Source organism: Corylus avellana, chromosome 5 (genome assembly GCF_965113065.1).
Source record: "Corylus avellana chromosome 5, dhCorAvel1.hap1.2, whole genome shotgun sequence".
NCBI lineage: Eukaryota > Viridiplantae > Streptophyta > Magnoliopsida > Fagales > Betulaceae > Corylus > Corylus avellana.
This window is the reverse complement of record NC_142494.1, coordinates 6,179,985-6,197,179: the sequence shown is the minus strand read 5'-3', so window position 1 is coordinate 6,197,179 and position 17,195 is coordinate 6,179,985. Positions and strand designations below refer to the sequence as shown.

The window sequence follows — 17,195 nt, the reverse complement described above, 5'->3', positions numbered from 1 at the left end:
ATTAATCTAATATCTGTTCAAAATATACGTAAAAATTAAAATAATATGTAAAAATCTTATAAATTTTGAATACATGTTATATTAATAAACTGAATTGAAAAAAAAAAATCCTTTTAATATTATAAGAAGATTTTTTTATTTACCTAAATTAGTTCAAAAATATAAAGAAATGCAAAAAATATTGATTTTTTTTTTTTTTTTATTTTTTATTTTTTTTTATAAACAATATACAGGATCAAAGGAGGTGGAAGAAATGGAATTACAAAAAGCAGAAAGACAATAATAGAAGAGTTACAAGAAATGGGGCCAAAACACTTATGAGAAGTAGCCCATTTTGCAGCAACATGTACACATTTTTGTTTGCACAAAAATTTCTTTTAAACTGGTTTGGAGGAAATATCATTTAACCCACATAAAATGGTACCAAGTGTCTAAGCATTTAACATGCATATTAAATATTAAATTTGCTATTAATGACCTTTAATATTTAATAATTAACGTTTTGTTTTTTCACCAAAGTTAGAACTAATGTTAAAAAGTGAGGACCTAAGGTTGGATTAGATAAAAAACCAAAAAAAGAAAGAAAGGGGGGGTTAGAAGTAAGGTTTAAAAGAAGAAGAGCTAACGTTGGCTTAGGAGAAAAAAAAAAATTCACACCTAAACAATGTTAGAAAACTTTAGTAAACCTAAACAAGGTGAAGTTGAGAGTCATATTAAAAGTATACATTTTTCTCCTTTCTCTGCTTCTCAAATTCTCTGCATATGCGACTGAAAGACTATTACTTTAGGAAAAAAAAGCATATGTGATCAAGATTTTTTGGCATATACGTGAAAACTGCTATTATATTAAGGTACTCTTCTTAATATTTTAACAATTGAGTCTTCGTATTTTGGATATTAATTCGATTAATTTTAATCTCTATTTAGTTATGCCATTAACAGAGAGTTATCTAGCATTTTGAATTTTTTATTTAAACTATTCATTTATCCCATTAACAGTGAGTTATCTAACGTTGTTGTATTTTTTATCTAATGTTAGCTCTTCTTCTTTTAAACGTTAGTTCTAAACACCCCTGCCCCCCCTTCTTTTTTTTTTGGTTTTTTATCTAATCCGACTTCAGGTCTTCACTTTTTAATGTTAGTTCTAACCTTGGTGAAAAAAAACAAAACGTTAGTCTAACGATTAACCAAAGGAAAAAAAAGAAAAAAAAGAAGAGGTTAACCTTAGTTAATAAACTGCTATTAATGACCTTTAATATTTCATGTGCATGTTAAATGTTTAGACACTTGACACCATTTTATATGGGTTGAAGGATATTTAAATAATTTCGGATTTTGCTTACATGTTGTTATTGAAATAACAGCATGTATGCTGTAATTTAATTAACGGTCAAGATTGAATTTCTCAAAATTTCTTTTTATTTTCATTCTCCTATTAAATGTTTTTAAAAGTAAGTCAACTTTAAAATTCAATATTGACTGTTGATTAAACTACAGCATACATGCTGTTATTTTAATAAAATAACAATATTTAAGCCGAATCCATCTAAATTTATGTCCAAATCTAAATCTAGTTCCATTGAAGATGGTCTCGGACTCGATCTCCTGCCCCTTCTGCCTCTCGGTTTCTTAATATAGAGGCCCGTCGGTAAACAAGCATTACAAAGACAAAACCCAATGAGCATTTATTTCTAGGTTGCCATTTTTCTCAAGTGATTTAAAGAGAATTCCCTCGCCTTTCTTCTCTTAGTCTGGTTTCATTTTTTATTTTTATTTTTGTAAGTATTCAATTCTTTTATTGGCAACTATGTCCATGGCCCAAAAATAGCTATTCTATTATAGCAGTTTATTTCGCTATCAAACGACCCTAAGTTTTTCCATGCATAAGAGAGAAATTTTGGTATCTCTCAGCCGTGTTGCTCATCATTCTCAATCCTATTCCAAACTTGTAAAGAGTCCATGGTGAGAAATTATGAAATAATTCCTCGAGTTCGAGCATTAGGTTGCAACTCTTTGGCAGCTTTAGCTCTTGGAATTGCCAAACAAATCGAGATGCTAAAAATAATAATATTAAGATACAATTTCATGTCTTCCATCTTTTAAATAATGGCAACACCTCAACAAGATGTTGATTCTTACACTGGCCAACTGGACAGAAAAAATGAAAAATAAAAAATAAAAAAGAATGAGATAAAACCTGCAAATCATTTTATAGTTGTACCCATCAAAAGCCCATTTTCAAATATATATATATGATTCTGTAATATTGTTAATTAATTCTTGATTGTATTTCCTATTTTATCTGGCCTTATTCAACTATAAATAGGCCCCTTTGTATACAGTTTAATATATATAGAAATACAATATTCAGTTCATACTTATATTCTCTAATTATTTTAACAATTCAAATCTTACATATAGGTTACTTTACAATGACAGAAACAAAATATAAAAAAAAAATTACAATTATCACCAAATACAGATACCATAAAGAAGGTTCAACAAAATGAAAAAGATAGTGGGAGAAAAGTTTCATTTGGGTGAACGGCTAATAAAACCTTCATATTCATAAAACCAAAGTTTTTTTTCTGCGCTAGAACCCTCTTATTAAGAGAGGATAGATGCAAGAGAACTTGCATTCGTATCAAGTTCATCCAAAACTACTAGTTGATTCTGTAAGAGTGTTCGGTCTAGTAGTAGAAGAACTAGTTGTGCTAGAAAGGCACGTCCCTGGAACCAAAGATGGTCGTTTTGGAGTTGGAATTGTTGTAGCTTCACTGTCAAGCATGGTAACAACATTTAACATAGTGGGGCGGTCATTTGGGTCGTCTTGTAAGCATAAGAATCCAATATTTACACACTTCGCTAACTGGTCTACATTGCAATCTTCACGTAGAGCCTGGTCCACTAAATCCAACACCTTCTTTTCATCCAACAATCTCCAAACCTAGGACAATTTTAAAATCAAAATGTTTATGGACAATAAACCTACTAAAGAAATTAATACTACAAAAATTAAATACACTTACATAACCTATAAGGCTCATGATGGCATCATTCTTTCTTCCACTTATAATCTCAAGTAGAACCACACCAAAGCTGAAAACATCGGATTTGAATGAAAACATTCCATTTTGTGTGTACTCCGGAGACATATAGCCACTGCATTATAATGTTTATTGGTGGATAAGTTAGGATTGAATCAGCTTTCACAATTAAACTATCTAGTGCCTACCATAAACTTACTAAGTTCCGGCTAGTTTGGTTGTGCTAGCCTCGGTTTCTTTGCCTTCAATCATCCTTGCCAAGCCAAAGTCAGATATTTTTGGGTTCATCTCCTCGTCTAAAAGAATGTTACTAGTTTTCATATCTCTATGGATGATCCTCAATTTGGAGTCATGATGAAGATAGACAAGCCCACGAGCTACTCCTAAAATGATTTTGAAGCGCATCTCCCAGTTCAAAGACATGCTTAGCTTTTGATCTTGAAAGGTTGTCATTTGCATGCCATTCAAGAGAACAATATTTTTAGCAATAGTAATAAATGAGCTTTTACTCAAACAAGGTATATATAGTCTATGAAGCACTACAAGAGATTAGGAATTCAGTTTAGAGGCCAACCAAATATAAATGAGTTGGGTAATTCCTTTTTGGATGGATGGGTTAAATTTTCAAAGAGGTTAGATCCCGTATCAGGGGAAAGGGAAGATTCAAAAGGACAAGGGGTAGGGGGAGCATTTGCTGTAATATAGGGGATTGATCCAAATATTTAGTATATACAATTCTTTTTGCATATATTTGTTTATGGTTGGTTAATTTGTTTAGTAGCTGAGTGGTAGTTTGAATTAGTCTTTGAAACTTGTTTCAATGTCTGGTTCTTGCATTTATTTATTTATTTTCAGAAGTTGTAAAGTGATATGGTTGATATAAAAAGCTGCTCATTAAAAAAAAAAAAAAATCTTATTCCCCTGGTAACTATAAGCAAAGGAATGATAAAACCACAGTCCAAAATACTACATGAGATTTTTCCCGTAAGCACCATATCTACGAGCAGCTTGGTTTCTCTACCAAAATTGATATCAAATGTTTGGTCCATTTATAGAACCATTGCAAGTGTAGTACTAAAGGACAAACTCACGAGAACTTGCATTGGTATCATACATTATCGATCATCTTCCTCCTAAACTATTGGTTAATTCCGGTTCACTAGAAGAACTAGCTCTAATAGGATGGCCTCTCCATGGAACAAATGCTGGCTGTTTTGGAGTTGGAACGGTTGTAGCTTCACTATCAAGCATGGCAACAACATTTGACATGGTGGGGCGATCATTTGGGTCTTCTTGTACGCATAAGAGTCCAACATTTACACACTTCACAAACTGATTTGCATTGCAAACTTCATGTAGAGCCGAGTCCATTAAATCCAACACGTGGTTTTCTACCCACAATCTCCAAGCCTGGGACAATTTTAAAATCAGAATTGGAATGAAGCATAAAATGGCCAAAATAATAGCGATTATAAAAAATTTAACACACTTACATAAGCTATAAGGCTCATAGCAAGTTCTGATTGATAGAATCCAGTATTCTTTTTTCCACTTATTATCTCAAGTAGAACTACACCAAAACTAAAAACATCGGATTTAATTGAGAAAAGTCCATGTAATACATACTCCGGAGACATATAGCCACTGCAAAATAATATTTATCAGTGGATAAGGTAGGCACTTGTATATTCTTTTTGTAAAGAGAGTTGGGGAGTTGAAAATTGTGCTACATTGTAATGTAAACTTACTGAGTTCCAACTACTCTAGTTGTGTTAGCCTCGGTTTCTTTGCCTTCAATCATCCTTGCCAAGCCAAAGTCAGATATTTTGGAGTTCATCTCCTCGTCTAAAAGAATGTTGCTGGTTTTCAGATCTCTATGGATAATCCTTAATCTTGAGTCATGATGAAGATAAACAAGCCCACGAGCTATTCCTAAAATAATGTTGAAGCGCATCTCCCAGTCCAAAGGCACACTTAGCTTTTGATCTTGAAAAGTTTCCATTTGCCATTCAAGAGAACGATATTTTTAGCAATAGTAATAAATGACCTTTTACTCAAACAAAAAATATATATATATATATATATATATATATATATATATATATATATATATATATATAGTTTCTGAAGCACTGCAAGAGATTAGGAATTCAGTTTAGAGGCGAACCAAATATAAATGAGTCTAAGCTTTTGTTAGGCATGTACTCATAGAGTAAAATCTTTTCATATCCTTTTACGCAATATCCCTGAAGCCTAACAAGATTTCTATGTTGAAGTTTTGCAATCAATACCACCTCATTTTTAAATTCTTGTAAGCCTTGTCGTGAGACACATGAGAGCCTCTTTAAAGCAATTTGTTGACCTCCTGAAAATGTTCCCTGAGACACCATACTCACAATATTACCACTAACAAGAAACTAGTTTACATGAAGATTAAATACCAACTAATATTAATGTTGAAATCACCTTGTAAACCGGCCCATAACCCCCCTCTCCAAGCTTGTTTGCATCTGAGAAATTATTTGTAGCTGCGAGAATGCTTTCCAAGTCAAAAAATGGTACATCTATGTCTTTCTTATCTTCTTCTGTGAATTCAACCGCGTCTATCAAGTCTTTGACAAGTTTTTCATTGTCTAATGCACGAAGTGCTCGCTTTCTTTGATTTTCTGAGTTAAAAAAAAAAAAAAAAAAAAAAAAAAAAAAAAAAAAACAACATATATATATAAAATCAGTTACACTTGCATGATAATTAATTACATGAAATAGCTAGGCTTTTATTTTGATTGAAATGGAAAGACAGATTGTGCAAGGTAGAGTACTGCATTTTGGCAATTCAGTTACATACCTTGTCTCTTGGCCAACTTTCTTCTTCGCATATATATACAAACAATTGCACTTGCGAAGAGAAACACCGCTATGAGAGGTATCATGACAATCAGAGTCAATGGCATCCTTCCTTCTGAAGATTGGGCACCTTCTATAAGAAAGAAAGAGAACTACTGTTACATAAACATTTGAAATATGAAAATGATTCCTCCATCATATTTTTTTTGGCAATGAACAAGCTCTGATAGAAAAATCAAAATGATAATAAGTCAAATTCAACAGATATACTGTTTAGATTGATTGTCGCAATTATAATTTCTATTATTAGTACAAGGTAAGCATGATATTACTAAAGAGGATTTGAAAGTTCTGCTAAAAACCTTCCAATTTCTAACGTACCTTTAGTAGCTAGTGATTATACATAAAGAAAAAGAAAACTTTTAGAAAGCTGATGAAATGCAATGGAGAAAGGGTATGGGGTTTGATTCTCACAACTAATTTAAACAAGAAAGAAAAAATTACCAATAGGACAAGATCCTCCTTAGTGGTCTAATTCATTCTTCATTAATAGAATAATCTTAATCTGGCAGAGGCATATGAAATAGCATTCTGACCTTTAGTACAATCTAAATTTGAGCCATTCCATTGGAAGTTTTTAGTGCAAAGGCACCTCCACTTCCCATCTCCTGCTACATTGCAAGTTGAATTGGGCCAGTCCTTGCAGTCGTTGGATGAATTACAGCTTGGTTCCAGCGGGGGCTTCCAACTAATCTCTATTTCATCTTTAACGTCAGAACTATAATTGACAGAATCAATGGTCTCATTAAACGGTAATGAGTTATTGAGATGCAGAATTCCTGTTGAATTTGTATCATTTCTTGCATATTTGACTTGGATGACAAATCTTCTTGCACTTGGATCGATACTTGTGACTCGATAGGTGCCATTGGGTGTCTTGAAGCTAACCTGGCCCGTGGAACTGTTGCAGTAGAAACTGAAGTACATGGGGTCACCGCAATTTGGTTTAGTGCTCAGCGGATAGGGGATCAGATTTGTGCCACAAGGCTCACAATTCCTTGGAGTTAATTCTGCAAAGATATAAAGTCTAAAACAGGAACTAAACATTGAAAATGAGTTGTATAGAGGCCTTCTAGTATTATGAACCTGTCTAACATTATAACATGGTAGCGAGCTGCTTGACATGTAAAATACTTGTGTAAATACCCTGACAGCCCAAGGGTGAAGGTGATAGTGAAGCATAAAATGAAAGATTAGCTAGTGCTATGATTTTAAAAACCCATACCAGCAGAGTTTGTTTCTCACTTCCTTTTTAACATCAAAGATGATTTTTTTTTTAATAAATAAAATAAAATAAAATAAAAAAACTTGACTAAATCTCTACATCAGTATCTATGGATGCAATTGAGCTACGGAATTAATCCCAACATATTCCAATGTGTAAAAGGAGTACGTACCTATATCAGATTTTGCCACGCGGACAGAAAGGTTATGACCGGTTGTGTACTCCTCTTGAAGATCACTTACATCCCCATTCCAAATTCTGCAGGGGTAGGAGTAGTACCACTCATCAAATGAATAAGCCTGGCATTGGCTGTTGTTAAGGCACTCCTTTCTGCATTCTGATTCATTGGATAATGATGTTGAAGGATAGGTCGGTTTGCTCACTTTCATCATATTTAAGCTCAAGAACATGTTTGCCTCAGATAATCTCGAATTTCTTGTGCACCCACCCGAAAAATCTCCAGAATCCCAAGCCTTCGGGAAAGTAGGCTGGAACCCGGGAAAACATTTGCATACGAATGGCCTATTGTTAATATTGCAGCTGCCGAAATTCCCACAAAAATTGTAAAGGCTACAATATTTGTCTTCAGGCATTCTCCAAATCAAAGACCAATTTCCCTCGTCCAAACCCGAGCTCAGATAGTACTGTAATTCCCCCGTATAATTCATCACTAACCTTTCGTAACTATAATTCCCGCTATTGCTCCAATTTGTTAACAAGATTACTACATAATCGGGCAATGTTGACCAATCATTTCTCCAATAATCGAGTCCTGTCTTTTCTTTGTTGGATATGTGATAGTACTTTTCCCCTACTTGATCTTTACTAAATGTGAACTGCCCGAATCCCGGGTCACCATCGCGTTTCCATGAAGTCAATGACAGGAATTCAGAGATGTTCATACCTGGAAGAACTGTATCAGTTGGATTTTGGAAGCTCTCCCACCGAATCTTCACCAACTGATCATCATCATCATCGCTTACGACCAGGTTTCCAGAATCCATGAGCTTCACAGTCCGATTTATAGACTTGGAAGCAACATACGCACCCCAATAACTTTCTATTCCAGTGGCATTCCGGATCACGAGGTTGCCATTTTTTGCAATTCCAAAAGTTCCACTGGAACCGTTAAGTCCAGGGCTATCTCCGTTGGCAACCCATACAACTGTTTGTTTATCCTGTTTGTACCATATCCCAACGAACCTATTGTGGCTAAAGCTTCTGATAGGGGTAAAGAATCCCAGTTCAAACCTTCCTCCACTGGAGACAAGGGTTGTTCCATTATCAGTAATCCACTCGCCGTACTTCAAAGTATCTTTGGCATAGCAATAATCCACCCGACAGGAACACAAGAAGAAGAAGATGGAAGACAGCAACCAACTTGCATAGAAATTCATTTCGAATAAAGCATGCATGGAGGAAACTAATTTTTTATCATTTCAATTTTCAAGCATACTGATCGAGGATGCTTATCATCTCGTTGCAAAACATTCTGCAGGTTCTATACTATACCCCTCAAGATTTCCTGATCAGCAATTTTCGTTATTTTGGTCCCCAATTAGTCCATTACATCTACATTATAGTCTTTGGCAGCTTTATTTAATTTTCTCGTTCTCGTTGTGAGAAAGATTAATTGACATGATTATGTGCCTACAAAATTCGACATGATTATATATACACGGGTTTCAATATATTAAATGGGGTCTACGTACCTTTCTTTTACTTTTTAAATTTGTCGATCATTATGTTCGGGTGTTTTTCTTTTTCTTTTTAAAATGCGACGACTGATTCAAAGTGTGGGACGCACCTTGACAATCATGTCTAATTAACTTTAGATTCGCTGGTAGATGCAATCTTTCGTTGGAATATACTAGGGGGCAATTCGGGTTCACAAATTGGATTCAAGTATCGATCAGTTTTAGGAATACGATTTTATGGTAGATCTGAACACAATTCATTTATTTAATAATCAACTATTATTGGCTCATTTTAATAAATACGCCAATGATATTATTCTTATGATATGATAAATTTATCATGTATCAAATGAACCTTATAATCACATATATTTTATTTTGAACCATCATGTCAGAGAAATTTGAAATCTGAATGATATATATGAGGAATTACCAAATAACTTAAAGTGTTTATGCTAATCTAGCATATCATAGCTAATATAAATGCTAAATACTATTTCTTCTTTGAAATAGATGAATCAATAAAAGCCACCGCTTATCATATATAAAATTTATGTAATTGTAAAATTTTGCACAAGCTTTAATTCAATCAAGGAGCACCTTCATAACTTGATTTTTTTCTTTTCATTTTAATAAATGAAATGTATATTATGTCTTAAAAAATAAGACTTATAAATCAGAGTTTAAAACTCACAGTGGAGCCAACAGTTTTACTCTAAGATCTTCTAAAATAGATTGTCGTCATCACACACCAACTAGGTGTCGTAAGAACCGATCGACTCAATATGCGCACCACATCTTTTCCTCTTACATTGTGCTTATATGCAAAAATCTTTAGCAAAGTTGTATTCTATGCACACATTTAGCAATGTCTATGTATTTTTCTCCATCACACCATGAGTAATTACTCATTCTTATTATTATTAATCTACATAGATGTTTTCCAGCCAAGCTTAACACAGCATAACAAAGAAAATGCTATATTTTCCTCATAGTTAAAAGGACAGTGATATAAAACTCTGCCATAGTGGTTGTTTGTAATGCAGCGCTCTATTTAAGGTAAATTTGTGACCAGGTCAAGGTCTTCGGATTTATCTTCTTAGCCAGAGAAAAAACAAAGGCAGGTGGGGGAGAGAAAACATGTCCATTTTTTCTTTTCCAATGGCCCCAATGTACAGTGATATAAAACTCTGCCATAGTGGTTGTTTGTAATGCAGCGCTCTATTTAAGCTAAATTTGTGACCAGGTCAAGGTCTTCGGATTTATCTTCTTAGCCAGAGAAAAAACAAAGGCAGGTGGGGGAGAGAAAACATGTCCATTTTTTCTTTTCCAATGGCCCCAATGGCTTTGCTTTCCACCAGGATTTGAAATGTGGCTTTACCTTTTGCCTTTCTTTTGAGAAAGATAATCATGTAAGATTAGACGGGTTTCCCTTTATTCCCAGAAAAAAAGAAGAAGCAAAAAAACAAAATAAGACGGGTTTCGTTGAAACGACCTTGCAGCCTCTTCTGCACTAACGTAAGAACGATCCAATCAGGTAGAGCCGTCAGTGTTGATTGTATTTCCATGTGGGAACTGTTTCCTTGTTGAGTGTTGGTTGGTTCATTAAGGTGCAGCTGATGAAGATTTTCCAACTTATCAAAATCCCTAGAACTAGAAAGATTGGTGTATTTTACTTTTAAGGCCTCCATCATCCTTACAGCTACGCCTAAATCCTGAAAGATATAAGCTAACCAATCTCTTGTTTGAGCTATTAAATCTAAATGAAGTTGAAAGTTGATTCAACTCAATGTTGTAATAGGAACTAGTCTTAGGGTGCGTTTGAGATTATGATTTCATAAGAATAATCTGCGTTTTTTAAAGATATCATAAAACGTAAAGCGTTTGACATTGCGATTTAAAAAACACTTAATTTAAAATAGGAAAAAAATCTAGGGTTTCTATAAGTAGGTTAAGGGGTGCTTATTTGAAAATGTGCGAATTTCAATCAAAATCATAATTTCGCATAATAAATATTTAATAAAAAAAATATTTTTTAACATATTTTATCAAACGCCTTTGAAATTTTTAAAAAATAGCAATTTAAAAAACGCAACTTTTAAAATTACACTTATTGAAATCACAATTCCAAATGGACGTTAATCAGCATTCACTCAATATATATATTCTCGAAGAACTTGGTCAAGTGAGATCCTATTTGAATAGTTTATATATGTAGAACATGGTGAAGGTGGCATGGAAAACGTGATGCTACTTTTTGCCTAAATGAACCGTGTGAATACTTGTTATCACAGCTTACGCAACATTCACAAAGGGCTAGCTAAATTAACTTGTTAACTAATTTAACTATCATTGTAGTGAAGAATGCTAAGGTTGAAACTCTAATCTAAGAGCATCTCCATTAGATGCTCCGAAACCCCCAAATTCTGTAAATTTAACTAATATGAGATAAACATCACATCCAACTATTCATCTCCTGAGTATCCAAAACACATATTTTACTGTAGTAATAATTTACATCGGGATTATCATAGTAAGCTTCTCAATTTGGAAAATGCTTTATTTTTTCTTTTGGTCTTTTTCACGTTCTCTTACTTTTTAAAATTACCATTAGATTTATGAGGCTATATGAGTCTCACACATAAGTCTTACAGATCTAATAGTAATTTTAAAAATTAAAAAGATGAGAGAAGAATGAGACGATTATGTATAGCATTTTTCTTTTAAATTTCTAGTTGGCATGCAATTCTAGAAGATTAAGCACTTTTTGGTAATTGATTTAACTGAAACTTTTTATCATTTCAAGCATACTGATTACTGAGGATGCTTATCATCTTGTTGCAAAACCTTCTGGTTCTATACTATACCCCTCAAGATTTCCTGGTACAAAAGTGCCATAGTGTTCTTACAAAATTGCAGAAGCTTGTCTTCCTGATCAGCAATTTTCGTTATTTTGGTCTCCAATTCGTCCGGCCATCCCATCTACATTATAGTATTTGGTACGTAGGTTTATTTAATTTTCTCGTTCTCGTTGTGAGAAAGATTAATTGACATGATTATGTGCCTACAAAATTCGACATGATTATATATACACGGGTTTCAAAATATTAAATGGGGTCTTCCTTTCTTTTAATTTGTAGGTGCGTTTTTCTTCTTCTTTTTAAATGCGACGATTAATTCAAACTGGGACGCACCTTGACAATCATGCATTCTGAACAGATGCATTATTTCGTTGGAATATATTAGGGGGCAATTCGGGTTCGCAAATTGGATTCAAGTGTCAGTTTTAGGAAGAAAAAAAAAAACTGCTAGTTTTAGGAATACGATTTTACCGTAGATCTGATCATACTCAATTTATTTTGGATACAAATTTCTTCAAAACTAGCATGGAAGAAATTTTCTCTAACCTATTTTAATAAATGACAAGTGTAATTCAACATTTTTAAATTTCTAAAAAATTAATGTTTAGGTTCTTAGCATTACTCTATGTGTTAATGTCTAAAGCCGAATGGATCAAGCCCAAACCCGTAATATTCACAAACCCAATCCGGGCGTGGGTTTTTTCCTTATTTTCCGCGTGATTGCAGTTCTCATAATCCTGGAAAAGTTCTTACCACAAAAAAAATTAAAAAAAAAAAAATCCCTAGAAAAAGGAAAAAAAAAATTAAGTTATCGTGGTTTTTGTACCATTTGCAATAAAAATGTTCTAAAAGCTCATTGAAATATGAAAAAATAACTAATAAGGTCTTAGACGCAATTTTTATCTAAATTTTTTTGACGGAAATCGTCAAATTTCAAATAAACACCAATTAAATAATGACATGTATCACTCATAATAAAAAACAAATAAATAAAAATGTGGGGGGGGGGAGGGGGTCTGGGCGGTGGGGGAAAATTCACTTTAAACCCCTAAACTACCACTTGTTTTGAAAAGACTCCCCGAAATTTCAACAACTCTCAATTTAATCTCTTGAACTTTCAATTTGATTCAATTGACTCCTCTCCGTTAAATTCAATTGTTAACCCCTAACGAAAATTACTAAAAAGACCAAATTACCTTTCAATTTTCATTTTTCATTTGAAAAATTAAGGGTAATTTTAGAATTTTATAAAAAAAGCAAGGGTATAAAAGGTCATTTTACCACTTTTAACATTTTAAATTTGACAGTGTGGGTACATTGCATCAAATTGAAAGTTCAGGGGTGAAATTGAAAGTTTTTGAAATTTGGAGGGTCTTCTTAAAATGCGTGATAGTTTAGGAGTTTTAAATAAAATTTTCCCTAAAAAAAATTATAAATATGTAAAATATATATGATAAATAAAAATGAAACGGAGGTGGTTGAGCCAATTATTTGGCTAATAGCATATTTGAGATTGCAGAAACTACTGATGTTATAAATTTCAGTGGCCCTGCAAAGCCATGGCTTAGGATTGGGTTTTTAGTGGTTGGAAGCTTATGGAATACATATATGTGTAAAATTTTCAAACAATTTGAGTAGGAAATGTAGAGTAATGGGGGTACAGAGGGCAAAGTTCTCTTACTCTCATATCATTCCACATCACTGACATGTCATAATCTGATTTGTATACCACACGAAGTTTTTTACAAATCCGTGTAATCACGTAGACAAATTTTACATATTTTCCTAAACAATCATGTTATATGTGTTTTTATTTCACTTTTATCTCATCTTACTTGTCAATTATTATTATTTAAAAAAAAAAAAAAAAAAAAACAGTATTTTAGGTCTCAGGAGAAAAGTATTTTAGTTACACGAAAGAAATGATAAAATGTGAGTGCATATCAAATGCTATTAGAAGAAGAGAAGTTAAAAGAAGTCAAAAGGCATGAGGAATACAACAAATTCTTAAGCAGATTTTAGTGGTACAAAAAGACTCCATGAGCTTTTTCTCATCACCTGAAATTAACAAACAATCTTAACATAACAACCTGGTACAAAAATACATAAATTGAAACTAAAAAGTACCTGCCTAACAGACCAATTGGATGGCCAACTTGGGGGCCAAAGAACACTGAGCATGACAAGACCATCTAGAAGTTGGGATTTTCATTTTTGACCCTCATATTTCTCAAATGTTTTTCTTTTAAAAAAAAAAAAATGTTGTAGTGCCACATCACTCGGTGTGATCATTGTTCAACGCACTGGTGTGTCCTATAGCATTACTCTTTCAAGTTACATTAGTTTATGTGCATGAACTTTTCCTACTATAATTAGGAATTTACCATTTGGAAATTTTTTGGGGGGAAAAAAGTCGACACACCTCATCAAATTACCACTTAATTAGCTGACAATGTCTCTCACAAACTTTTAATTGGAACAATGTTCCTCCTAAACTACAAAAAAAAGTGATAATGTCTCCCAATACTAGCAAAAAGACAAAAATACTCTAATATATTCCCAAAAAAAAAAATCTTCTTTTAAGTAAAAAGCAATAAAAATAAATAAATAAATTTCCATAGCTTGGGTTTTTAATTTTTATTTTTAAAAATTAGTTTTTTTTTTTTTTTAATTTTATTAAGGGCATTTTCATCAATTAGGAAAATTGACAATTTTTAGTAATTTTAGTGAAGACATTGTCTCAAATGAAAGTTTGAAAAAAAGAGACATTACCACTTGTCAGGTTGTGGTTTTGGAGCTAATCTCATTTGGGGTTTATGCTAAAGCTTACATTCACATCCACATATAAATGTGTTTTTTGGCTTCATATTATTTGTCCTGAGTATAATGCTCTATTTATCAAGCTCTTACAGAGATTTGAATAATTTAAAATACAAAACAAATTTCTTAAATTAAATATTTTGAGTACAATTCTTTACAGAGATTTGAGTATAATGCTTTATTATTTGTCTTGAGCATTTTTATTTGTTTAATGAAATCGAGATATAAAGTATGGATGACGAATCAATAGTCATAAAGTCCAGTAGCTGCATATCATTTTTTTTTTGGCTGTCACTTTAGTTTTTGAGATACTTCAGTGATGAATATTTTGTTTAACTTATTTTACTTTAGGTACTAGTTGTTATGGCTTAATGATTGTTAATTAGCTATAGGTGCCATATATATACTATGAGAAATAATAAAGGCACAATTTTTTGGCATAACTTTGACCTAACTTTTCTCTTATTTACCCATTTAAAAAAAAAAAAAAAAAAAAAAAACAAATAAAAAAAATTTCTAAAGCAATAACATCATATGTGGTCCTTTTTTTTTATTTGGATGGACTTTTTCTTCATAATAATGATCATTTAAAAAAAAAAAAGACCATTTTAATGAAGAAAAATACCATTTTAAAAAAAAAATATATATATATATATATATATATAAAATAAAAAAACGATCACATAAGATGTTACTGGTTCTGAATTTTTTTTTTTTTTAAAATAAAAAATAAGAGGAAAATTGGGCCAAAGTTGTACCAAAAAATTGTTTCTTTATCATACCTCATACACTATTAGATCTGTAAAATGTAATCTATACCAAGAAATGATTCTTCGAGGATCCTACTCCAAACTAATACACATTGCTTCAAAAAACATTATCTCAAGGATAGATGGCTTCTTCTGCAACCTAAGTTGCCCAGCACTTTCCAAATTGTTTCAGTACAACAATTTATTAGTCGTTATATATTCTTAAAAAGAAAGAAAGAAAAAATTAGGATAAAACTTGCAAATAATTTATTAGTTGCGCTCTTCAAAAGCCTATTTTTAAATAGACAAATAATAAAAATTATTATCTATCCCATCTTTTACTCATCTCTTTATAATGAATGGTGGAATCCACTATTGAATTTGTATGGGACCCACATGAATCCACAATTTTAATGGGACCCACAGAAGTCCATTGAATTTGCCAAAAAAGATGATTAAGAAAAGCTTGAGATAATGATGTGTAACATGCCTTTTTCAAGTATATCTATGTATCAAGCGTGGAGAGAGAGTTGAGTCAGTTGACACTAAATAATGAACCAAAGAATTGAATACTTTCATCAAATACCTAATCATCTGCCAAGACAAATAATAATAATAATAATAATTTTTTTAAAAAAAATCTCAAAATCTTATAAGCAACAAGATGGCATGCTTAACATACTATATAGCTCATTCAAAACTAGCCCGATTCAATCACAAACAGAAAGTAAGAGAGAAGGGGTAAGGGGCTCAGCTAAGAAAGGCACATCCTTTGAGCAAAATACAATCATTATATAGCACAGATAATATGTACCATAAACGACTACCAGTTTTTTATAATTTCTTTTGTTTTTTTGTTCTTTACTTTTGGATAAGAGACCATAAATTTATTGCCAAGTGAAATATAACCGCAAAGAAACTAAGCATTTGGTGGAAAAGGTGCAACTGGTACTTCTTTAGCAATTATAATAAGTTTGCCATTATAGACTTCAACAACAACAACAAAAAACAAAAAATACCAAGAAAGTCAACTGATATCTCAAGCACACTTTACACGACTTAACATCTAATAACATAGAAAAATATCTCTCCAAGATGGCTTTAGAAAACACCATCGGTATTGCCTCTGGAGCAGTAGTCGAAATTGGTAGCTCCCAGGATCAGCATCAACACTATAGTTGATCATTGAGCTAGCTGTGTCAAGAATTAAGAATGGATGTGATCCAGAGAGTGAGAATCAACAATTCCCTTGAGTTGACTAGTTAACCAAACCTATACTAATCCAAATTATTTTTTGACTCCAATGTACATACAGTACAAGTGTACAACAAAGTTTATTTTAAAAGAAAAAAAAAAAAATTCAATATCAGCTTGCAAACATTTATAAAGCATTCTCTGCACTATATGATAGATGGTGACACAAACTGTTTACGCATAATAACAATTAACATTTAACATTTAGCATGTATCTCATAAATTTAATGTAATTGGAGGGAACACCTAAAAGAATTAATTTGACAGTGAAACGCAAACAACCATTAACAATTCCAAACTCTACAATCAACAAAACCAATAGTTTGCAATAACTTTTAATCGGTCAAGTTTTAAAAAAAGTGTTATGAAAAGATGAACACAAAAACAAAGTACATAAGTTAATTGAAGCAAAACCAAAAAAAAAAAAGGGGGTTCAATGATATGGAAAGAAATATCAAATCGTAAACCAATTTCATACAATAACTTTTCATTGGTCACATTTCCAAAATAGTGTCATGAAAAGATGAAAACAAAATCAAAGTACATCAGGTAATTCAAGCAAAACCAAAAAAGGGTTCAATGATATGGAAAGAAATATCACATTGCAAAAAGTAAAATAATGAATTCTAGCAAGTATA

The 17,195-nt window shown here is 32.3% G+C and overlaps 3 protein-coding genes across 4 annotated transcripts in view; all 3 read right to left on the bottom strand.

The window, feature by feature from the left end:
• Positions 1–2,492: 2,492 nt before the first annotated feature.
• Positions 2,493–3,555, bottom strand: LOC148585301 (G-type lectin S-receptor-like serine/threonine-protein kinase At4g03230). Its single transcript, XM_088516574.1, has 3 exons — positions 3,247–3,555; positions 3,030–3,162; positions 2,493–2,947 (listed from the first exon to the last, which is right to left on the bottom strand). The coding sequence occupies exons 1-3, from the start codon at positions 3,504–3,506 to the stop codon at positions 2,651–2,653; spliced, it is 690 nt and encodes a 229-aa protein (XP_088372700.1). The 5' UTR covers positions 3,507–3,555; the 3' UTR covers positions 2,493–2,650.
• A 417-nt stretch (positions 3,556–3,972) lies between these two features.
• LOC132182375 (G-type lectin S-receptor-like serine/threonine-protein kinase At4g03230) lies at positions 3,973–8,685 on the bottom strand. 2 transcript variants are annotated; one of them, XM_088516572.1, is made up of 8 exons: positions 7,349–8,685; positions 6,488–6,961; positions 5,893–6,024; positions 5,514–5,713; positions 5,215–5,425; positions 4,796–5,033; positions 4,541–4,691; positions 3,973–4,457 (listed from the first exon to the last, which is right to left on the bottom strand). In XM_088516572.1, the coding sequence occupies exons 1-8, from the start codon at positions 8,589–8,591 to the stop codon at positions 4,170–4,172; spliced, it is 2,937 nt and encodes a 978-aa protein (XP_088372698.1). In that variant the 5' UTR covers positions 8,592–8,685; the 3' UTR covers positions 3,973–4,169. The 2 variants fall into 2 exon arrangements, with proteins under 2 accessions (XP_088372698.1, XP_088372699.1); XM_088516573.1 differs by having other exon boundaries at positions 5,893–6,021.
• A 7,655-nt stretch (positions 8,686–16,340) lies between these two features.
• LOC132181717 (uncharacterized) overlaps positions 16,341–17,195 on the bottom strand; it is a 2,754-nt gene continuing 1,899 nt past the window's right edge. The window contains exon 2 of the mRNA XM_088516625.1: positions 16,341–16,475. Coding sequence (XP_088372751.1) covers positions 16,470–16,475 — 6 coding nt within the window. The 3' untranslated portion in view covers positions 16,341–16,469. The remainder of the gene's footprint in view (positions 16,476–17,195) is intronic.

Excerpts from the sequence above, each read along its gene's own strand:
- LOC148585301 (XM_088516574.1), bottom strand. The coding sequence starts at position 3,506 with ATGCAAATGACAACCTTTCAAGATCAAAAGCTAAGCATGTCTTTGAAC. Across the intron at positions 3,163-3,246 it reads ACCAAACTAGCCGGAACTTA|TGGCTATATGTCTCCGGAGT; the intron begins GTAAGTTTATGG and ends ATTATAATGCAG. Across the intron at positions 2,948-3,029 it reads TCATGAGCCTTATAGGTTAT|GTTTGGAGATTGTTGGATGA; the intron begins GTAAGTGTATTT and ends AAATTGTCCTAG.
- LOC132182375 (XM_088516572.1), bottom strand. The coding sequence starts at position 8,591 with ATGCATGCTTTATTCGAAATGAATTTCTATGCAAGTTGGTTGCTGTCT. Across the intron at positions 5,714-5,892 it reads AAAGTTGGCCAAGAGACAAG|AAAATCAAAGAAAGCGAGCA; the intron begins GTATGTAACTGA and ends TTTTTAACTCAG. Across the intron at positions 5,034-5,214 it reads CTTAGACTCATTTATATTTG|ATCAAAAGCTAAGTGTGCCT; the intron begins GTTCGCCTCTAA and ends AAACTTTTCAAG.